This window comes from Dermacentor variabilis, chromosome 10 (assembly GCF_050947875.1).
Source record: "Dermacentor variabilis isolate Ectoservices chromosome 10, ASM5094787v1, whole genome shotgun sequence".
NCBI classification, from domain to species: domain Eukaryota; kingdom Metazoa; phylum Arthropoda; class Arachnida; order Ixodida; family Ixodidae; genus Dermacentor; species Dermacentor variabilis.
The window spans coordinates 49331912-49356067 of NC_134577.1; the positions used below are offsets into that span (position 1 = coordinate 49331912).

Consider the following 24156-nt stretch of genomic DNA (forward strand, 5'->3'; position numbering starts at 1 on the left):
GTCATGGACGCCGGGAGGTTTATTTATTTATTTTTTTTTTCGCGGCTCGGTTTGGCTTAACGTGAAAGCATACGAAACCAAAGTCCAGCGAGTCTCCAGAGCCGCCACTCACGTGCACGTGATCAACTTTTGCGCTCTTCGGTTTCTTCCTCGGTAAAGTCAGTTCACAACTATATTGTTCACAACTCTTGGGTGAAGCTTCCAGTGCGATTGATCAACTTTCGCGCTCTTCGGTTTCTTCCTCGTAAAAGTCAGTGCACAAGTCTTGCGTAACGCTTCCTGCGCGAGTATTTATCTCTGTCGCTTTTTTTTTTCTTTCTTTCTTTTTTTTCAGTTCTCGCGGCCGTTCCGGGTCGCCTTCAACGCTTGTTGAATGAAGCAAATTAAGAGAGCCGTCGTAGAGCTCGGGCAGCTGTGCTCTCTGCGGCCTTGACGTCTGTCGGGGAGTCACTGTGCGCTCGCAGACTTTGGTGGCGTATTTGCATGCTAGCCGAGCCCGTGTCTCTCGAAGAGGTGCGTCGGCGACTTTGGCCACGGAGCGGCGATCTGAAGAGGAGGCGGTGACCATGGCTTGGCGAACGTGCGTGATCGCGCTGCTTTGCACCGCGCTGTCGTGCGCGCTCGCCGACGAAATGCCTGAATGTGAGTCACTGTTGGAGTCTTTGTTGGCTTGTGTCTTGTGTCCATCGCGAATCTGTACAGTCGGCGGTGCTTGTGAGGAACGCCGACGATTTTCGCGCACCGAATATGGGAAGTGCGCGTATGGGAAAGTTAAACAGTGGAAGTGGGTCATGCGATCGAAACTTCCTGTTCGTTTCGCAGAGCGCGATGCGTTCGCGAAGCAGCGGTGAAGTGCGAAGTAGTAGTAGTAGTAGAAACATTTATTTCGAAGGGAAAGAAGTAGTTGTCGAAGACTTGGGCGGTGGATGGAGAACTCATTGCAGAGCCCCTGTGGCCTGTGCTGCTGCCCTTGCAGCGCGCCGCGAGTGTGAGTGGCTAATGAAAGCTGTCATGGGCTGCGAACTGCTGCCTTTAATCTGCCGACAGCTTTCGTGAATATTTTAGAACACCGATTCGACAACTTGCTCTCAAAAAGAAAAAAGGAAAAAAAAACGCTGGACAAAAAGATTTTCCACCGACGACTAGCAGTCGCAAAACGATTGAGGTGTCGCTTTCTGACCTGAATTGAGGTGTCGCTTTCTGACCTGAAATGATGTCACGCTGGGCGATCGGGCCGCAGATGGCCGGATGGCTTGTCAGCGTCGTGCGACGTAGCGATAGGTGGTTTTCCGACGGACGTCGTTCAGATTAGCGCTCGCTCACGCATCTGTGATTTACGCTACGACGCTGGAACGCGTCATCTCGTGACTATATCTGAAGTGCTGCACGCGGCCTAGGACGTGCGTGGAGGGAAGCAGATGTGACAACTGTGATCAAAAGTACGCGGACCAGAATTTCTGCAAAAGGAGAAAAAAAGAATTTCCCTGATTCTTTGGCATGTGACCTGAAATTGCCTGAAACTGACCACCGGTGTCACGCGACCGCTTTCGATCGCGATTGAGCCCTATCCTCGGGTCAAAATTCTCGACCGCGATTGGCTCCCTCTCACAGCATGCGATAAGGAGCCAGTGGCGACAGAGAAAGCCGATCACGATCAAAAATGCGCCGCGTGACACCCGCAGATTGCATGGTGCATTCGGCATTTTCAGGTTCCGAGTCTGAGTCGCCAAGAAATTTGGCCTTTTTTGCAGAACCCCTTGTCTACACACTATTGATCATAAGTGTGCAGTATTTTGGGGGACTTCCGCTATCGCATTTGCTTTTCATTTTAGTAATGATGTAATAAGAAGTCGCATACATGAGATCTGACCCTCTAAAACACGCAGAGGTTGCTGTAATTAAAAAATAATAAAATGAACCGAGGAGCTTGATTTTTTGTTAGTTACAGCCGTAATGTTGTGCTTATTGTAGTCAGTCATAGAAACAAATTGACCCAGATGTGCTGTTGGCAAAGGTGCAGCTAGCCAGCCATTGACACTATTGGCCAGCAGGCCTTCACCTTTTTTGCAATAGGCTGTACATGAGTGCCTTCTTTTAAACATTGACTTGCTATGTGGAGGCTACAAGTTTCAAATGAAATAACCTTCATTCTTGCAGAATGCTGGCGAAACTCATACGAAGCAACAGGCAAATGTACTGAAATAACGTACAGACCCTGACTAGACTCGAGTGGAGTTGCTTGAGGTCTCAAGTACGCATGTCTCCTGTACCCCAAAAAGGCGGGCTAAAGTTTTCCTAGACTGACCACTCATTATCACAGAAAGTATCACTGAAAGTGATCAGCCAAGCATGTGGCTTCAGAATGATCGCTTGCTTTCAGTTAATTGCTCCTTCAGTTGGATAGTTACATTGGTTTCCATGCACAACACTTAGAAGAAGAAACAAAGTCATGCATTATTAGGCAGCTGTTTGAAATAAGCTGTTCTAAGCGTGTACTGCCTGAATATCCATATATCTATAGGTATTACTGCTCATGCAGATAAGCATAAAAAAACGAAAGGAAAGGTCGGCCCGCGATTTTCTGTGCAGCATCTGTGCACCCTTCATGTTTTGATGTCATGAGATTGGTGTGCCCCCTCTTTGAACATAATGGCCTACCACCTGATACATTTCTATCTATTTTACAAGTAGGTTTACAAGTAGGCCTATGGCAGAGGCTCTACTACAAGATAATCTGTAGTTGGAAAAGTAGCTCCCATGTACCATTGCTGCAAAATATCCATAGGGCCTCCTTTCAAGTTGCAAGCTGCCACAAGCAGCTTGGTAAGAGAACTGAGGGACATCTGTACCCGCTTAAAGAAGAGAGAGAGAGAGGCAGAGCTTGGCAATTCCTCCAGCTCTGAAGCCATTTACTGCAACAGCAACAGGCTTTCACAACAGATACCTCCATCTGTTTATGAGCGACTTCTTCGGGTGCACATTCTGAAATCCATGCCTAGTCGCCACCACACTCGAAGCCTACATGGGACACAATACCCACTCAAATTACCAAGTTCCAAGGCTGCGTGATGTGCAAAGAAAACGAAAAATGTTGGACATTTATTTATTTGTTTATTTATATTTAACTGCAACACTGAATTGATCATTCCATTAAGGTAGCACTTGACTTCCAGCACCTAAAACATACCAATGGACTGATTGCTGAATGCGCAAAACTGGCAAACAGGGCCAGTGTAACGTAAAACAATTCCAATCTGTTTTTGTTTCAAATTGGCCATTAGCCCTCCATGATAAGTCACAATGTTTCGGGCTCTGCGTATGTGGACTGGACTCGAATCAGTCTGGCCTGTCATGGAGGGCTAACGGCCTATTTGAAATAAAAATAGATTGGGATAGTTTTACATTATACCGGCCCAGGACACCACACAAGAAGACACACACTGAATAGCCCTGCGCTCAATCTTAATGTGTGTCTTTTATTGTATGGTGTCCTGTTTCCAAATTTTGTGCATTTAGCAATCACCCAGTAGAATGAACCATCTAGCTCCTCAAGACATTACAAATACCAATGGAGCTAGGTGACTTTCAACTGGACTCGTACTTCATGCTGGTGAGGTGCTTGTCCTTACCACCCTCCTAGAGCATGCGATGTGCATATTAATCAGATCACTTCCATTGTAAGTATGACCACTGTGCGTGATGGTGCCCCTTTAGTGTGTATGACTGTCGTGCCTGCAATTTGGAACTATAGACATCTGGTGATTGTTTTATTGTGTTACTGTGCCTCTCATAGGTATAGCTAGTTTGCTAATCATTCTGCTGTTATTTGTGCATGTTAATGTAATAAATGCCATGAAAGAAAAAAAAGAAAGTATGATAGCACAATAGTTAGTGGGTCCAGCTGCTAGCTCCTCGTTTAGCTCCTCATTTTCCCTTTATGAGCTCCTAGCCGCACATTAACTCAGTAGTGCTAGTTTGAATCCCAAGTTCGGACCTCAAAGTTTTATTTTTCTTTGGTTTATGGCGAAAGGGAAATTTAGGATGAGCAGCTGGCCTGATGATGACAGCCCATCGTGCACAACACTTAGCTTCTCACGCTTTCACCATACCCTCCTCCTTTGCTTTCCGCCGCATGGTTCCGCAGCAGCCTTCTACTCACCCTGCATCCTCGCGCTCTCTTTGCCATCACCATTTTTCACCTGCGCACCGTATTCTCTCTTTCATCCTTTTGCTGTGCTCGTTTGCTCGGTTACGAGGATGCCGAACGCTGACGCCGATGCTCGCCGCAGGAACGGGGCCCTAAAAGCTGCACTTTAATAAAAAGAAATATGCTGGGATACACAACCAGGAGCTCCTGCATACGAAGCAAATACTCCGCCGCCTGGCTGTCACTATGGCCGTTGCTGGGAGCTACTTCGACATAGGAACAATCCACCAACTGCAAGCATACTAGCAATGCACACTGCTGGGCTAGTTGATTCACACTTCGCAATTTCGCACTTGTCCTACCTTTTTTGGTGTAGTGTTGTCCTCACTATTGGGATACAAATGGTAAACTGCATGTATTTGGGGCATATCGGGCTCAAGTAGATTGTAGATTGGTTAACGTGCTGAAAAAATTTATCGAAGTAATGCCAGTATTGAACAAATCAGAACATTGACTGCCGAAACATGGTTTTTGTGACATTGCTTCAACACAGCTGTTCATAAGCAACACTATGGTGTCATTGCACCAACCACATAATAGTAACCACCATGCCACAGATGCAGGATTAATGGCGATAGTGCCCAACACCTAGCTCCCAAAATCATCTCTACTGCACCTATAAAATATTAAAACCTAATGCGCTGAGCTGTCGGCTGAGTTTCAAAAGCTTGCTGTGTCATTCCCACTGCTCATGTTGAGCAGTGTGCCTGGATTGCTCTAAACAGCAACCATCACTGTTTCTGGTATGAAAAGATGCCCGATTTTAATCTCCTATTGGACATCCTTAGAGCTACAGGTGCTATGTTTGTTCACCCACTTCGGCTTCTTCCAACTAGCAGTCAAAGCTAAAATGTATTTGCGTAAAGCTATCTAGATATGTGTAATAGCATTTGATGACATAATGATTTGTTGAAACACAGCACGCTTATTTTCTTATTTGCTATATTTGGTATAGGTTGAAGATAGCTCTGTGGAATTGGCCCAAGAAATTATGGCATAAAGGAGCCTAAATCACTAGGCAACAAATGGCATATACATTGCTCATATGGCACAAGCGTGTAAACCAGAATGTTACGCCACCTCACTGAGTACATTCAACCATGTTTCATCTTTACTGTGTGGTAGTCAATGAACTTGTGGCTGCACTTCATGCCATGAAAACTGCTGTCACTGCACATTTGCTGGCAATGTTAATGCCAACTTACTATAATGACTTGCATAATGGTGTCCTTCTTGTGTCATGGTGGCATGTTTAATCTTTACAACCATCACGTAGTTGTCTGTCTATGGTGATAAATTGGTCATGCCATTGGGAAGGGGGAGGGGGATACTTGCACATTGTTGGTGGTGTTATGCAAATTGGAATTGCTTAACAGATTTCTTTATTCATGTAAAGTCTGACCCGAGGCATATGAAGAGGTGGGAAAATGTGCCACGCTTATCATCTCACAGCAGAGATTCTGAATTTCTCCCGAATGTCGGAGAGAAGCATGCTCATTTGAATATAGCAGCACATATTCAATTTGATGTACCGCGTACTAGCAGCTCAAAGTATATGGGTGCAGGTGGCAGCAAAAGTGGATCATAGATATATTTACCTTTTTTTTTTTTTTTAGAGCAGCTGATTCTTCATGTCCAACGGTTAGTTATCCACCATGTCCACCTGAAGAGTTATGCTGCCCTTATGCGTTCATATATATGTTTCTTTCATGTCCCAAACGCATTTACTGTCGGAGCATTAGATCTTGGGGGTAAAAAGCTGCTGCCAAATGCCGCGTGCAAACTGTGGTTTCATTTTCTCTGCACTTATTTGTGTATGCCATTGCAAACAAACTGTACTTCAGTTCCCACATTGGGAAATCATTGAAAAGCTCTGGTTGCTACGGGGCTATCCATCTGCTTACAGGGCTACAGTCCCAGCTGTGGTGGCTCAGTGGCTATGGCGTTGCATTGCTAAGCTCGAGTTCGTGAATCTGATCTCAGCTGCGGTGGCCACATTTAGATGGAGAGTAAATGTAAAAACGCTCGTGCACTTATACAGATGCGTTTAAGTGCATGTTGACAAACCAGACGTGGTCAAAATTTATCTGGTATCCCCCCTACTGCTTGCCGCATAATGAGATCATAGCTTTGGTGTGTAACACCACAGAATTCATTTTAAATGTAGAGTTACAGTAGTAATACGCACCCCCAAAGCCCCAACATGGCTTCCTGCTTTGAAGTGTGGGCCCATGCTAACTGCTTTCTGATAGTGCACATGCAAGAACAAGAAGTCTGAAACTTGCAGGCTGGCAACCCAGCAGAGAAGCAGTTTCTTCTCCCATAGAGCTCTATGCAAGCACCCTGATTGGTGACGTCAGCAGTCCTTGTGGAATGCCACAGAGAACCTAGAAGCCACAGGACACATCACATTGATGTCCATGTCGCAAGGTGCTGCAGTTTCAAATCACTTGTCTATACATTCTTCAAGAGGTCCCTTACCACCTCTGGTATTTCAAACACATTTTGAATAAACGCGTATCATGTACAGAACACCATAACAATGATCATTGAGGAACATGGCAGTGCTATGGGCTGCGGAAAAGCTAGAAATTCAGAAAACAATTCCACACTTCTCTTAGGCTTTTGTGGTCCCTTCTTTGCAGGTTGTGACGCCAGCACCGCCAGGCATGTGATGTCTGTTGGTTAAAGAATGAGCGTGCCAAAGTAACGAGAGCCAATTTCTAGTTCTGAGAATGAAGGGGGCTTGCCCGTTGTGTGCCACTGATTCCGTCGTGTGTCTGATTCCGTTGTGAAGTTTTGACTCAGTTGATGCTGCATTAAGTATAGTCAGGGACTGAGAACGGAGCAGATCTTCTTCTTGTATATTCTGGTTGACCGACGTGACCCACAGTTTTCACTGGACTGCACAGAGGCAGTGAGACAGAGTATAGACAGAGTGTAGAGAAGTATGAAACGAGGAGGAGATTGTGCCTGTGGGAAATGTAGGGAAGGTGAATGAGAAATTGTGGCGGCCACATAGTCGTTCATCAAACACCATAACTTTGCTAATGTGGCATAATTTTGAAAAATTCTTACACATGTGTGTTCATTGTAGACTGGTAGTACACAGCTGCCATTATATAACAAATTTCTGAGCGCTGAGCAGTTTAGGGACCCTTTAAATCAATATTTAAAATATATTCGTGGCAACTTTCACCATTAATAATCAGTGATACCTATGTATAACTTGGATAATTTGGAGATTTACAAAGAAGCTTGAGAATAATTTAAGGACCATGCAACAAGTGATGAAACTACAAATGCTAGGCGTAATTTTAGGAGACAGGAAGATAGTGGCGTGAATAAGAGGGTAAATGTGGGTAGCCAATATTCTATAGCCAGGTACAACTTTAGAAAAAAAGGGGTGTTTACTCCTCCAAGGTGGATGCACACAAGCCTCCACCAATGGGCATGCACTCTAGCTGACGTCACAAGCCGGACGGGTGGTGACTCAGGCTGATAGAGAAGATGGTCGTTGTGCTTCAAACTTGGCTGAATTGCGTCAGTCGTGTGCATCTGCCCCTCATCAGAGTGAATTCCCAAACTGTTATGTAATTTTCGAGTATACATCGCCACCACCAGGGATGTATATTTGGAAATTGCACAACGCAAACATATGTAGTTCTAAATTTTGTGTCACTACTCCTTTGATACTATCTGAGGCCACCCAGGCTGCAGCAAATTTATTTATACAGTTATATTACAAAGAAAGCTCATAGAGAAGAAGATTGTCAATATTGTGCTTGGACATCTCTAATTGGATGTGCATAGAAGAATATTCCTCAAAGAACATGTATAATATTTTCTCACTAAGTGTCAAGGCATAATCCTGTGCTAGATCCTGGTCATTGCTGTCACTGTTTCTGCAAATTTTGTAGACTTATGTTGTATTTAGTTTGGGACCATTTAGGACCAAAAGGGGAGCATTGGACAACGTTTATGCATGTTATGTATTCACTTTAACTTGGAATAGGCTCCAAGCATGGCTTCCACTCATTTGTGTGGTTTGAAGTGACATGGCCATTAGGCAAGTATGCTTTATTTTTAGGTCAAACATGAGCTCCCATACTGGTTGTGTTGCTTATCCCAAAGCCATGCTAACAGCTTTCAATCTTGTGAGGCTGCCCATGGGCAACCTTCTTTTTTTCCCCATTCCCTTGGAGGCACTCTGCGTAAATGGAAAGTTGTTTGATTTGGTTTCACTTGCGTTCTTCTTTTGCTGCAGATGCATTCAGCGAGCTCTGCCAGAACCAGTCATCATCCCTCACAGTCCGCAAGGCGGCTCTTGTGTGGCTCAACAACTCGCAAGAAGAGTGCAGTGTGCGCATCCATTTTGCTTCTGGGCTCCTCATCACGGTGGCCTCGCTGAACTTGACGGCATCGGCAAACTGCACCGACAGTTATCTGAAGGTGACTGTTGGCAATGAAGTGGCCTCAGGAGGAGGACCGTTCTGTGGCTACCAGGCAGACCGTCGTGAGGCCACACCAGGTCTGCAAGTGACATTCATGAAGCCGCCACAGAATGGCTCTGTTGTGCTGAATGTCAATGCCACGTCACCAACTAGCAACTTCACCTTGGTGCTTACGGCATTTACAAATGGTGAGCATGGTGCAGTGTTAGAGGTATCTCATCCGTAAAGGCGATTCCGAAGCATGGTTCTGTAGGTTTGCCTTATGTGTTAGCTGAAGTTCTCACTCTTTGCACACGAGGAAGACAAAGAGTGAAAATGATTAGCACTGATATCTAAATATAGGCCTTACTGTGGACGTGCTACTAAGGTGCTGGATGCTATCAAGTAATCTACCAAATATTGCCAATAGTCATAATAGGAGATTGACTAGAAATTTATTTAAAATCATTGTTTCTGGCTGGCTAGTAATCTGAGTCTCATATTAGTCTTGAGTTCTCATAGGAATAAACAAAATTTTGTGGATCTCGTCACACTCGCACTGATTAACACCAATTTAAGCCCACTGGGAGCTGCTCAGACTTGCAGGCGAGCATGATTGTAAGTGACTGAGGTCTGTACTGTGCATAATTGCAGCATTTTTGCTTTGGTGTCACGTAGAAAAAGATGCAATAACATGATGACGATGTATTATAGAAAAAACACAAAGAAAAATTTAATGAATAATTATTTTTGTATAGAATGAAAGACAGGTGTTCTAACAACGATCAGGAATCGGTTTCTTCCTTGTTTGTAGTTTGACGTTCTCTTGTTAAAGGCAGAACAGTTTAGGGGGCATCATTTTCCAGTGTGAAAGCACGAAACTCTACGACGTGATTGCCCCAAGCATGTGTAGAAATGTGGAAAGTTCCAACAAAACACAAATATCGTGTTCAGTCAACAACGGTATTAAATCCTGTTCATCTCGAATTCGAATTTGTTACTGTTCTTGCTTAAGTGATTACTGGCGGTCCACAACTAAATAATTACGGGGGGTACTAGACCATGGCTTCAGAGCTTTTTAGCATGGCTTCACAGTCGTGCGCAGAACAAAGCACAAAAAGGCTCTTTTTGAGTGATTCAAACAGTCACACTGGCAAATTATGTCTCCAAATTATGCTTCTCATTAGCATTTAGATCATGCTTACGCTTTCTTTTTCACTGGAAAGTCTTTGGCAATGCTGAAGTGACAGAGCGTACATTTCACTAACTGTCCATCAGGCACATTCTCAAATTATTAAATTGCTTGGATTGCCCCAAATGCATGCCATGGACGAAAAAAATTGCAACTGCTCTGTTCTTAGAGTTGAACACACAAAGCAAGGGACTGAGTCTTGCAGAGTGCAGCAATGTGCGTAATATCGTATGCATGCTAACCGCGCAAGTTACTTATAATCTTGGTTATTCTAATCTCAAGTAACTAGTAAGCTACTGTATTTCAATCTTCCATTTACACCAGGTAGTGTCCTCCTTGTGTATCGCTGTGTACTGTGTAAAAAGGAAAACACTGGTACGACTGTACAGACATTTTTCAACTTGCAGGATATTACTGTCTGCATTATGCAGGTGACAGCTGGAACTGTATTGGAACAATTGTTTGTAACCAGAAGAATGCGTAAAAAAAGCGAGCATGCAGTAAAACCTCGTTAATTGGAAGGCATTTGGACTGAGAGACATGTCCCAATTAAGCAGGATCCCCAATTATCCGAAACGATGTGAAAGCTAAGAAATCAGCCAGAAAATGTGAAACATGGGTGGCACACCTTTATTGTCGTATGTCCACCTACTTGGAAAAGAATTCCTCGATGCGAGACTGGTGCTTTTGGTAATTTGCTGCTCTAAAAGCCATGTTTTCAAGCCGGTCAACCTGGCACAACATCTCAGCCTCACCACCATTGTATTCCGCGAAGCTGCGCGCAGCACTCAGTGCATCGATCACTGCCGCTAAAGGGGCCGCTCGGGCAGGCTTGTCATCGCTGCCTTCAACTTTGGTGGCTGAATCGGTTGTGTTCTTGCAGCGATCTTGCTGTTGAGGTCAACGTAGCATGTAGGAACTGTGCTCTCAATATTCGAGTAATCGAAGAAGCCGTTTGGACTGCACTCTCCATCTTCGGTGTGTAAGGCTTCATATCGAATGCAAAGGGTCCCCTTCCTCATCAAACGGGCAGGTGACAGCACAGTCAACGGAGGTGGTGGTGGCAACTTCCTTCACAAATCTGGTGTGCTCAAAATACCGTCGAATAACCGTAGCCTCCACTTGCCTCCATGCATTAACAAAGAGGCATGTTGCACTGAGGAAGTCAGTGGCATACTCCTTGGTGCTATCGTAGCAAAGGAGCACTCTCTTTAACATATTGTAGCCATATATCTTTCTCGTATAAAGTATAAAGCCCTGATTCATCGGCTGCGATGGTGACATTGTGTTAGCAGGCAGAAATACCAGTTTAATTGCCTGCTGGTTCTGAGTGTCGCCATGTGCTAGACAATTATCAAAGGCAAACAAAACATTACACCCCATGGCCATAAACTTGCGGTCAAGGTGCTGCACATATTATTTAAAAATTGCTGCTATCATCTAAGCTTTCTTACTGTTCTTGTAAATTAGGTTGTCCTTGGGTGGCAGTCATGCATGTTTAAAACAACTAGGCTTCTCAGTCTTGCCAACAGCAAGCAGTGTCAGTTTGTGCTTACCACATGTTTGCACTGAACAAAACAGTGATTCTGTATTCCTTCTGTTTCTGCTCCTTAATTTCTGCCTCCTTCACAGCGAAGTTCTTCGTAGGCAGCATTTTGTATAATAGAGTAGCCTCATCAAGATTGTACACATCTGCTGCGTCGCACTTGGTGAGTAGTGGAGTCAAGGAGTCTTCCAGCGGTCGACAACACTCTGGTCCACGCTGCCACTCTTACCACAAACACGTCAAATTATTGCGATCCTTGAAGTGACAGAACTACTCATTGCTGCACTTAAACTCTTTACGGCCAAGTTGCAGCACCAGCTGGTTAGCTTTCCCCCACAAAATGGTCCCGTTGATGGGAATGTGCGCTGCGTTCATTTTGTGCAGGCAAGCAATCAAGGCAGGGTCGACGTCATTGTATGTAGGAGCGTGCACTCGTGTATGCTTTGCCGAGTGTGTCTTGCTGTACCTGCTGGGTATTTTCTGCTTGTTCTCATCACATCATTGTTTCTGTTCACATCATTGACAAGGGCATATGGTGCTTTCCAGCGAGAGCAGTTTTTGATGCCATTCACTTGCCCGCTTCTTCAATCAAAGAAACCTTATCTTGCAGCGACAAACGCTTGTACTTCGGCATCTTCTGAGCACACCACAGTAAGCAGGCACAGACACAGACAACAACAGGCGCAGACAAACGTAGGATTTCCACAACATTTGCCAACTGAAATCCATCCAACCGAAAAGATTGAACAAGGCCCACAAAGCTGGAAAAACGTGGCCTTCGAGACCATTCTTTAAAAAAAAAAAAAAAAAAAAGAACTGTATAGATTCTAATTTAGTTGAAGTTTCTGAGATTGGCAACTCCTAATGCATAGCTCGGAAGCCGTGGCTCACTATGCAAGTTAACCGAGAAACGGCTGACTGGCCACACCAATTATCCGGTTAAATATACATGTAAAAATTCAGGACCACAAATATAATACAAATTATTCGCGATTCCTAGTTAACCGAGTGCGAATTACCGAGGTTCTATTGTACTTGGTGGAGTTGAACTCCCAATGTAGGCAATCCAGAAGTTCTCATACATGCAAGCATAAATGTGCTCACAGTCTCGACTGCACAGCACATCTCCATAATTTTCTGCATGCTGATGCACAGTTGGGGCAGCAACACAGAAATTTTCGCCCTGACACACAAAACAAGCACATCTAGACATGCACGGCAGAAAAGTTGCCGAAGAACACCAATTAGCACGTTGTATGATGTTGGATAACTGCACTGCAAATTAAGATTTAAGGAGGAGTTTGGTAGGTGGCTTCTAGTAGCATATTCTATTTTTCTGGGCAAATGGCACAGGAAATAGTAATACAGAAACTCAGATGTTCTCCATCGAAATCTGAGCTACTTCTCTACAAGAAAAGACCCAGAGGCGGCGGCCATCGTGATTGGAAACCGGCGTCCGAAAGCGAAATACGGCTTTTCACTGGTGACGGGTCTCCGGTGCCCAGAGTCGACTTTGGTTTCCCGCTCACTTGGGGTCGATTGAGGGTTCTCCCTCTAACCCTAACGAGGGCGCACACGAGGCCGCGCGAGGACTCGCTGACCGCACCGCCTCAGCAGTCGCCCAGCCCCGCGGGGAACCCTTGCTTACGTTTAATGAGATCACCACGCACTACTATCTGTCACGACGGGTCTTCCCCCTCCCGCACCCCGCCTTATGTAGGGCGCGGGCGGTTAGCCTTCGACTTCTACAAGCCCGTGCATACCCTAAACTCGCGGTTCTTCATGCCATGTACCCTGAAAGATATCCCAGTGCGGACTGCCCTGCCTGTGGACTAAGGGCAACATTGGACCATGTGTTGTGGGAGTGTGAAGCCATCGGCTCCTCCTTCAGCGAGGATAGGTGGGCTGCGCTCTTGGGCAGCCCTGAACTCAACGACCAAACCCTGGCCGTCCAGAGTGCCCGCGATCGGGCCGTCAAGCTGGGCTTGGCGGTCCCTACGTGGGACTAGCCGGGTGGCACGGGGTCTTCCCTGCGTCTTCTCTGGACCAAAATAAAGTTACTTCACTCACTCACTCACTCACTCACAGAAATGATAAGAGCTAGTAGCAGCAGAGAAGAAGCAACATTGCGCATTAGACGAGCATTTGCAGAGAAATAAGTGGGCATAGGGCCACTAGCAGACGAAAGAAAATGATGACCTCTGCACTGTAGTGCTCTTTCCAGCAAAGGAAGGAAGTGTGAACATAGTCGTAGTCAGCCTGCTCTGCAGACAGATGGTGCCATTGAGACACCTGTCTATTCTTCCACCATAGTCTTGAGTCGCGACACCCACAGATACCAATTGTAGCATGCCGTCGTTCTTGGCAAACTCGGCAGCCATGGCATCTACGCCACACTTCAGACGCAGCCATACAGCTACATGCAACTGTAGTGGCTAACTGTGCACATGACAGGGCTGGAGTGCGTGCTCATGCACTCCAGTCTCACCTTGCTATGTGGTGTGGACCAGCTTTGTCCTGCAGCAGCTTGACCAACTGATAGTAGCCACGTCCAAACTGCGCATTTTGCGCAGTAGCTCAGTACGAAGCGAAGTCTGCCAGGGTGTCTAGCCAGGAGGGGCCAGGAGGGGCCAGGAGAGAGCGCGTGCTAGCAAGCGTGCGTCTGGTCTGCCCTCAAGTTTTGTGTGGTTCGAGCCTAGGTGAATGTTCACAATGAATAAAAATTAGCGAAACCTGATGGCTGCGATACTGATAAGCAGTGTGGCCAAAGTTATATTCCTACACAGCTCACCGTTAGCAGGTGATAGTGGGCTATAGTACAATAGATGTACTTCTGGTAGTACGTAATTCCTATCGAAATTCTAAACAGAGATTTTCGATTACTTCAGCTTGTTTATTAAACTGCATCAATAAATATGCACGTTAACAGAAGTGCGCTGGTTCAAAAACACTTCTTGATTGACATCAGCTATTGGCGAGTAGCAGCCGCGTATCGGAATCTGCTATATGACGAAGTATAGCAGCCCGAAAAGAGTTAGGTGAAGCCTTCTGTTGAAAAGCGATTTTTTCAGAAAAGGTGACTTCATGCTCCACTTGCAAAGGTCCATGCACCGCACACTGCTGCGAAATTTGGCTGAGATGTTTGCAGCAGTGTATGCTATTCATGGACAGTGTTTTTCCATCAAGCCCAAGGGGTGCGTGTGTGCCTGTCTGTGTTTGTTTTACTGGTTTGGAATCGGATAAATGCAACATCTGCCATGTTTATATCTTAGCTCAGTGAACTCGCCACTGAAATTTGTTCCTGCTTTAAATATACGTGATGTAATAGAAATATTTCTCAAGGATAGCCTGGTTCTGTTTTGAATATATGCGCTTGTTTGTTTGTGCAGTCTTGTGTAAATGTTTACTCTGGAAATTTGTTTTTGTGTAAATTGAAATTAGTACTTTCTCTTGTAGTACTGTATTAAAGGAGGAATGCTTGATTTTCTAGAACTTAGGTGTGCCTAGAAATGAAAAAATAAGGTAATCCACTATATTGGCCTCTACATTCACTTGCTCTTTTCATTAGTTGCACTTGCATTGTTGTTCATTATAGCTCCCACTTCCCGCAAAATTTGCAACATATTGTTTCTGCTCCAGTACAGGGTATGCTTGTGGTATCAATTGCTCTTTTTTACACAATTCCTGCAGCATTTTCAGGTACTATAGTTATAACTGCCAAGTAGAATGTCATGTGTAATAGACTGATATCACCACTACATGACAGTATTTCGAGCTTTCCAAATTTCAAAACAGCATTGTCCTTGTATTTATGTAATCTTTTTCAGAATCTATGCTGTTTAAGCAGCCCTGACTTATTTCCAGATATTTAGAAGTACCTCAAGAACATTCTGTATGCAACATAATTGTTACACGCTATTTATTGTATTGATATCAAAATTAATATGTTGCCCTTGTTGGTGTGTAAATGTGTATGGCTTTCACTAAGCAAAGAATCAACCTGTAGCCCATTGCACATAGGACTTGTCTGAAGCTTACTTTCTTTTTTTACCTCGAGCCATTTTGAGTGTCAAAGTCTTGTGTAGAGCTTTGCTAAGAGTGCCTGTTTACTGACACGGGTAGTGCCAAAAGAAAGAAAAAGCAATGCAACATTCATTATTCGGCAGATGTCCAGAAGGGGAACGAAGTCTTGCTGTAGAAAAATGTCTACGTGACGAGTGGAATGATCAGAGACAGCCTTTAAAAAGCACCCTCAAAAATCGAACTGTGCAGTCGAAACAAAATTAATCGAAGTCTTATAACGTGTTGCTCAAATTCCTTTCTTCCTTTTCCTTTTGCAGTGAGCAGAGATGATAGCTGCCCCAGTACGAGGCATGAGTGCTACAACAAGCGCTGCATTGCTTCAGATATCTTCTGCGACGGCCACAACCACTGTGGCGGGACGCAGGTGCCCCTGCCCGAGCAGTGCCCCAGTGAGTGCCCGTCTGGCTACGGCGCTTTCGCAGTCTTGTGCTTAAAAAATGTTATGTCTGAGTACTGCAGTTAATTTTGCAATGGTTATGTGCCAGTACCTGCCTGTTGGGCTAAAGCTCTCTGGTTTACACAGAACCTTCAAAGGAAACTGATGATCACACCTCAAGAGCTGCAACAGATAATGGTGGGTGTATTATCAAGAGAGATAAAGCATAGATTAGAATGAAGGTTTTCAAATGCCTTAAAAGAGTTTTAAGCAACCTCGATGTCCTTGCTCCCAAAATGTGAATATTGTCACAAGATGATAATACACAGGCAGCTAGGTAAGTGAGATATAATGAGCTATCAGAAACAAAAGAGCTCTTTAGGTTAGCCTGAACTGAAACTAAGAAATGGTTTGGTGGTGTCAATAACAAGCTTGGTCAGTATCACTACTATGCAAGCCATAGCAAAAAGTAATGACAGTGAGTGTGACAGCCAACAATCACATTACGTTGCCTCCCAAGAGCAGCTTGCCGACTGACGTTTGATGTGATGCAGGAGGTGATGCTGCACATATTTCAGCAGCAAACATTCCCCTGCTCCTTGAACACAACATTTGCATAGCCAGAGAGCTTGCTCAGCTACAGTACAAATGTTCTGTCTTTGTGCTCACAAAACTTGGCAGTGAGCATTGGCGTGTGCCCTGAGGCACAACAATTGGCCTTCCTTTGGGAAAGCATTGATGCCACCAATATTGGTGCATTGGAAATTGCATCATCTCAGCTGTCTGTGGTACCCAGCATCTCTGCCAGAAATGTTAGTAGGTAAAAGACAGAGGCTAGCAAAACATATTCTGCCTGCTTTGACGGTTGACCAGGAGATAGCATGTAGCATGTGCACTTTGCCCTTTATAGCAGGAGGCAGCACTGACATTTGTGCCTACCTTTCTGCAATGTGGGAGCCTTGGGTCAATATTGAGGTTTGACTATTGAAGTGGCTGGGATGTAGAGAGGTAGGGGAAAGAGTGCATAGGTGGAATGCATGTGGCCAACTGCAACGAAAACAATTTGGCTTATGTGGTTTGGAATGGCTAGTGCATACTATTAAAGCAATCTTGGCAAAGCTGTTGTTAATACTAATCAACTTTTTTATTAGCAGTCCATAAATAGCACCTAAGCAGACAACACATGTAGCTGGCGATTAGCTAACAGGATGCAATTCCCTGTACGTCACCTCGCACATTCTGCAGTGCTCCGTCGGCAGCTGCGAGCAGCGACTTGTTCCGGAGAGGTCACGCTGAGAAGTTGTGCACTCCGAGGCCTATGTGACTTCCATTGACTGATAAAGGCATCTTTTTCTATTTTCAGTTCTGGTATTAACGACTACTTTTGCTAGCCTTTCCCGACAGATTCAATGGTATTTCAGGTTTCAAGCTTTTCATGGAGACTGCTCTCTAGCTGCACCATCTGAAACTAGACATTTTTACATGGCTCAAGACTTTGTTGCAGTTAGCCTTTAATGTGTGTCCTTAGATTTGGTGCATATTAACCATTTGACTGGGGAGCCAAACAAGACAGAGTTTGAAAAGAAGGTGAAGGCTTGGAAGTGAGAAACGGGGGGTTGAATGATGGATATTAATGAAGCCAAGGTTTCAACGAGGGGTCCCGTCTTTGTCAGGGCAACTGACAAAGGTGACGGAAATTATTGCCCTGGTGAAGCAAGTCCACTTATAGAAACTGGCTCCAGCAAAATCCCTCATTCGACTACTGTTGGTCGTTTAGCTGGGAGCTTGTCAAAAGGAGGACTACGATCCAGTGCAGGCCATGTCTTTCAGAGCACTTGTGGAAGCTGCTGGTGATGAGTTGTGTACGCTAGTACTGGCACATATTTCAAGCAGTGATAGCTATGTTTATTGAATGTCGACGACTGTGTCTTTACGTAATACCAACAGAAATGTCTGCAAGACATGCTCGGTGCACCTACAATATGGTTGTCAGCGAAAAAAAAACTAATTTCCCTGTTAAGGTTTTAAGGAAAGGACCCTTGATTTTTATCACAGTATGGGAGAGGCGACAATGTGCCAAGCAAGTGCACAAGTGCTTGTACCTCTCGTTTTGTGTTTTGTCTTCTCTCCTACTCTGGACTAGAAATTTTGAGGAAAGGACCTCAAAATTTTTAGAGCTTTACACTATGGCATCTCTCGTAAGCTGAATGGCTCCAGGACGGCCCTGAAATCAATGAGCCTATGAGAGACTGCATTGGACCTTTAGAGGGCACTAGTTGAAGTTATTAGCCTATTGGATAAACAATTGTCATTAGCATGTTGGCACAGATACAGCCCTATGCACTGATCCGTGCCTTACTTGACTTGCTTTTTCTCGTGTAGACCCCGTTACTGCAGAGGCCACCTGGTGGGCCATTGGAACAATCATCTTTGGTGTCATTGCACTCATCCTGCTGCTTCCATGCTTTGTGTGGACCGCACTGCGTGGGGGCCAGAACAATGTGACTACACTGGTACTTCCTGGTGCCATGCGCATTCCTAGTAAGAACGGCTCTTCAGCCCCAGCTTCTGCACCTGGAACTTCTCCGACCCAGGAAGCACCTTCTGTGAATGAGGAGCCATCGTCCGCAGATCACCAGCTCTCGGTAGAGTGCACGCCTACAACGAGCGACAAAGCACGGCTTGTGACATCTTGAAGGTTCGCGCGCCCCTTGGACATTGGTGCATTCTCTTCCTGTGGCCTTTGATGGTTGATGTGTTTGGCTATGGTTCAGTCGTGTTCTGTGATGCCTTCTGTGTTGCAAGAGCGGCCTACACTTGGGTGCTATGTTCAGCTTAGGTACATGACTGCAGTTTTCTTTCCATGCCACCCTGCAGTGCCGCCGTCCGCATGCTTTTTCCCTTCAGTAGCGTGCTGGCAGCGGTATTGAAGATGCCTGCTGGCATGAATACTGAAAGAAAGAAATGCCATTGTTGTGCCTCAGCAAGATGTACCACTTGTGACAGATTTGTGCATAAATCTAGCAGCTTTAGAGTGAGCTAGCATTTTATGTGTGGCTAGCACACACTTTAGCTGTTTACGTTATGCACCATTGCTGGACAGTGAATTGTTGGTGAGCTGTGCTCTGAACACGTCTGCGACAAGGCTTAGTTAGTTTGTGACATCATGAAAGCTTGGGCTGCTTAATTAACTAATTTTCTTGTTCGACTGCTATGGATGTTTGGTAGTCTTGGCCACATTCTCTTAGTTTTTCTGTGTTAAGTGAAGTGGTCTTACTCTGGTTGTGAAAAGGGAGCCAGGGCTAGAGGTTTTACAACAATCAAGATTGCTTTAACTGATGTTCAACTGATGCTCATATTGACTGTATATTTGATTGTTATTGAAATATGGGATCCATTGACAGCAGTTAAAAGGGTCAGCATTAGTTTGTACCAGGGCAAGCTGAAAAAAGGTCAACTGCTCACCATTGGCCAACATGCAAAGTGCTGCCTCATATGAAAACCCTCATAAGGGCTTATGTGGCTCTTGTGGAGGAAGAGGAGCTCACTTAGGGCCCTTGTGAGACCAATAGAGTCCAGGAGGAGTCTAGCTGTACTCATAGATGGTGTGTTTTTTAAATTTTGACCATAATTTTATGAATGTGTGCCACGCGTACCGATGTGTTGAATGGGCTTGTATGGGGAGAACATGTGCACAAAGCTTTGTGTGGGAACAAGAGACAAAAGTTGTATGGAGCTTGAGATTTGTACTCTTTAACCAGTTGTCTCTCCGTTAGCTTCACATTGTGACTCTTAAAAGACTATACTTTTATTTTTTTATGCTTCAAGTAGACAAATTTACAAATGTGTGCCTTTGCAGCCAGTGTTGTTTTTTTGTGTCTGCGGCTTCCTTCGTGACAGGACAACGACGACATCACCACAAGCAGGCAACTCCATTGAAATTGGAAAGCTTCCACATTTGCTTTAAGTACTAACCTGTAGCATTGTTTAGTAATCAAAGACGAAGGCTAACTGTGAAAAGGAGTGTTAAGAGCCGGAACGGTAATCAGCTCATCACAGTTTAGCACAATTGTCATTTTCATTTCTTGTGCTTTGATAGGTGTACATTCCCATGGCCAAAGATGTGTGGCCTGTGGAAAGCTGCATGCAAGGACAGTACAACATTTTATGAATGGGGGCACACAAGATTTGTAGCACACAAATCTTGTGTGCCACAACAGAAGAATGCAATCTCATACTTTGGTTGAAGGCATACATTGCATGGAATGTCTGTGCAGATGTAGGGAGCAATTTTTAGGCCTACACTCCACCTTAGTCTGTTCCACATCTTGGATGTTGGGACCATTCACGCACACGTCCTCAATTACATTGATCTTGTTGGCTCATGTTTTCCATAGCTCCTGCAGTGAGATCTACAGCAGCTTCCAGGCAAGATATTTGCACTGCAGATGCAACCCTGTGTTCCTGTTGTCCCATGGTGGTTGCTGCAACTGGGGGCTTATTAAGTGTACCCTTCTAAAGTAAGGGGTGACAGTTGCGACACGTATGCAGTTGCCCAGTCTTCGGGCCCACGTGCTTGTCCTATAAATTTGATGTGTTGATCATAGGTGGCGGCGCCATGCTGTGTCGGTAAAATAAGGAAAGTTCAGCTAGAAGTTGTTGCGTCATGTTAGGGACTGCCAGTGTAGAATTTTGTTTACACGCTAATCAATGTAAGATGCAAATTTGTGCCATTGCAATTTTATGAAGAAAGATATGCAGCAATATTGTAGCAGGCAACATGGTGAAAGACCTTCCCATTGGTGATGCATTGCTTGTTATGTGTGTATATAAAATGGGCTCATGCAAGACGCCATAGGCGTAACATTTCTTCACTATGTCATGTTTCAGTATAAGATGGCATTCTTTGATGGGAAGGTGTATTGCTGGGCCTTTCTGCAGCATTCTAGGTTTGTGGCCAAACATACATATGGATTTGTTGTAGCATAGAAAAGCGCTTAGTGAGGTTTATATTGTTCTGAGAACTGAACTCCGATAACCAGACCAACAGATAACACTGCTGAACTTTGTAAATATAGGAGCCATGGGAACGTGCACATATATTTCTAGCTGACTGTTCACGTTGTGTTGTATGGCACTTATTTCTCATTTAGACATCATTCTTCCATTAGCCACTTATGCTCATCATTGAATATTGAACTGGCCGGGACAGTTCAAAGCAGTGCTCTTGCAGTTTTCACACTTGATATCAAATTAGTGAGCAACAAATCTGATTTGAAGTGTAAGGTGTTACTCACTGCTTTAAGCTCTTTTTGGTCATACCTTAACAGTCATCCGTCCAACCTTGGCGCTGCCATGTCGATTAGGGATTGAGCGATCGCACAGCAGTTTGGCAAGTTTCCACTGGTGATGTCCTGAACATAAATCATGGTTTTTCAAACAAACTTACTTATCAAGAGGAGCTCGGCTCTTGCGTAAGCTTTAAAAAATGTTGTGAGATACGTTGTGAATGCTTTTACTAATGCTGCAAGGGTGTGAAGTGCATTGCAACTCCTTGTCACGACGTACTCCCCTTTGTGCAGTGGCATTTTGTTATGCTGCTCAGCACAAGGTCGCAGGTTCGATCCCTAGCCACTGTAACCACATCCACATGGCGGCAAAATGTGTAAACACCCTTTTATGGTTTCGAGGCATACTGACATGAATATTTTTAAGTTGCCATATTCTTGCTTTGAGTTGTGGTCCAAACTCTCTGTACCCTAAAATGATTTACTATAATGTACTTGTTTCTCTGAACTACTTCCGGTGTCCGTGTACAAAAGGTGGATGTGTCATGACACGATTCGTTGGCTTGCTTCATTCCGACAATCACTATGACTGGTGAATGCAGCCTGAAGAGAACTTTTGCTTGTTTTTCTTATGAGCAATGTCGTCATACCTAGCCTTATTGTTACATGACGTCAGCAAATGTTGCTCCATGTCATAGAGCCACAATAATTTTGATGGCACCAGGTTCAGTGTTTCAAGACCAGCTTTAGTATCAAATTCAAATATCTTCATCTTTCCCAGTCTTCGTACTTGCTAAGTATCATCCTTTCTATGTGCAAGAAGCATGTGGTACACTTTCTACAGCTTTGAAAACATGTGCCAGTACCAACGAGTGTTTTGGGAGCCCCAGATTTTCAAAGTTAATGTGGAGCCCTCTGCTACATTCTACTTTGTAGCCTAAGTTAAAACTCATTGCTCTTGAAAAAGTCAGTGCTCTTGACAGCGCATAATATTTTCAACTGTAGCATTTCTATATTCTGCCAGTACTTGTGTATGGGACTGATATTGGATATTTACTTTGCTAACAAAACTTCGTCTTATGCATTGAAGCATACAAGTAACTGGAACGCCAATGCATTTCTCCGCAATGTTTGGGAATTAATATCTCGAAACTGGTGTCGTTCTGGGAATTTGTTCGAAGTGTATCTGCCTTGCGAACTCTGGCTAGAATTTGTAAATTGCAATATGGGTCATAAGGCGATTAGTTAAAAGGTTAGTTTATTTTTCATAGATTTTTTTTTTCAAGGAGTGTCTGCCACTTCGGCTAGACCACCTCATGGATTAAAATTGCATTATCTGCCACAGGCAACCTTTAAGAATTATTAAAAGTGTTCACTGAAACACCCTGTATGTTGCATATTGAAGCGGCAAAATAAGGTTTTTCTTATGTAAAACATGAACTAAATTGGTTGAAAAAGTTGAAGGGTTTTTATAGAGCAAAGATTAAAATAAAAAAAATAAGCCATAATAAGAAACAAAGTAAGGTTACTTTTGGTCAAAATAATAAAGTACTTACGGTGTTAACTTTTCTTTTCCCACTTTTGCATTGACCATTGTATATATTTTTGTTTCATGAAGTCTTTCTTCTGCTTTTTAGCACTAAGACATTGTGTTACTTGGGTTTGATTGGGCTTTGTTTCATTCGACTTCATGGACTCTATTAAATGGTTCGGCATGTTCGGTTGCTTCTGCATTGCTTCTGCTGGCAAAGAGATTTCACAGTCTACCTTTGAGAGCAGTTTAGTAAAGTGTGGAAGAAGTACAGAGATATTATACAAGTGTGTTATGAACGAGTTGATGTGGCACTGGAATATATCTTGACACGAGAAAGAACTGGAACAAAGAAACACCAGGATAAAGTGCTGCCTTCCACATTATCTTTATGGGGAAACATGCACGTATGTAATTTTTACGTGTATAAACTTACGTGCAAAATCTTGTGTTCCTATGTAGCATACACATGCGTTTATGTGATGTATGCACATAGGCACAGCTGTGCAGCGTATGTGCTCCTATTATAGCACACACGTGTTAAATATGTGATATACATACATATGCACAGATATACTCCGATGTAACATACATGTGTGTTAAAGATGTGATATATGTACAGATTACCGCGTACATGTAAGTTTGCACGTTAGGACTAATTGGAAGATAGCACTGTGTCTTGGTGTTTCCTTGTTCTTATCATTTCCATATTTGCACCACATTGTAACGCGAACTTGCCCAAATCACTACCATGTTAAACCACTGGCATCAAAGGAAGCGTGTGCATGATATGTGATACTGTTTTCTTATGTCTAGCATAAAGCTCTTAATGCTTCTTATATGCACTTTTTGTATGCCTGATAAAATTGTTGGAGAAATTCTTAGTGTGCTTCATTTATAACGACTCCATGCATAATTCTCTTTGATTCTAAAGCAGTGAACTTTTAGTGAGTGACCAGGATGCTTCAGCAGGAGAACTTTTGTAGTAAATAATAGCAGACTCAAAGAATTGTTCAAAAGGCACTGGGTCTCAGTGCAGGCATGTTTCTTTCATTGTGTTTATGCATGGAATACTGTAGGAAGACTGATGTATCAACATTTTGTGTTTCCGTTCATTGGTTGGACAGGGTGAAGAAAGATAGGCAAATGTCACCACCTTACTAGCCAACTAATGTCTTTCTTGAGATTGTGCTTGTGTTTTCTGTTTCTTAATTTCTAAGAATATATGCTTGGAATGAGACTATGAAGCTGTTTTTATTAGATGGCATACTAGCCTAAAATAAGTCAAAACATATACTCTGCACTGTGTTGGTAATATGCATAGAAGATGCGATCAATACTGTGCAATAAAACAGTGTATAAAGGCTGCTGACTGCGACAACCATCATTTGTGAAACTGGGTCACTCTGCGAATAGGATGCCACTCTTATTGGCACTCTAGAGGTTAGGCAGACAATGCAGGCGGACGCCTTCAGTTTGTCGCGTTTTGTTTGTGGCCTA

The 24156-nt window shown here is 44.0% G+C and overlaps 1 protein-coding gene across 2 annotated transcripts; it reads left to right on the forward strand.

Moving 5' to 3' along the window:
• The first annotated feature begins 65 nt into the window (after positions 1–65).
• On the forward strand, positions 66–24038 carry LOC142560502 (uncharacterized). Of its 2 annotated transcripts, none has more exons than XM_075672658.1 (5): positions 66–250; positions 335–642; positions 8475–8849; positions 15719–15850; positions 18220–24038. In XM_075672658.1, the coding sequence occupies exons 2-5, from the start codon at positions 567–569 to the stop codon at positions 18531–18533; spliced, it is 897 nt and encodes a 298-aa protein (XP_075528773.1). In that variant the 5' UTR covers positions 66–250; positions 335–566; the 3' UTR covers positions 18534–24038. The 2 variants fall into 2 exon arrangements, with proteins under 2 accessions (XP_075528773.1, XP_075528774.1); XM_075672659.1 differs by having other exon boundaries at positions 70–153.
• The last annotated feature ends 118 nt before the right edge of the window (positions 24039–24156 follow it).

What these genes read in the sequence shown, in the direction of transcription:
- LOC142560502 (XM_075672658.1), top strand. Translation starts at nt 567, where the DNA reads ATGGCTTGGCGAACGTGCGTGATCGCGCTGCTTTGCACCGCGCTGTCG. An exon ending in CGCCGACGAAATGCCTGAAT is followed by an intron (nt 643 to 8,474) that starts GTGAGTCACTGT and finishes CTTTTGCTGCAG; the next exon opens with ATGCATTCAGCGAGCTCTGC. An exon ending in CCTGCCCGAGCAGTGCCCCA is followed by an intron (nt 15,851 to 18,219) that starts GTGAGTGCCCGT and finishes TTTCTCGTGTAG; the next exon opens with ACCCCGTTACTGCAGAGGCC.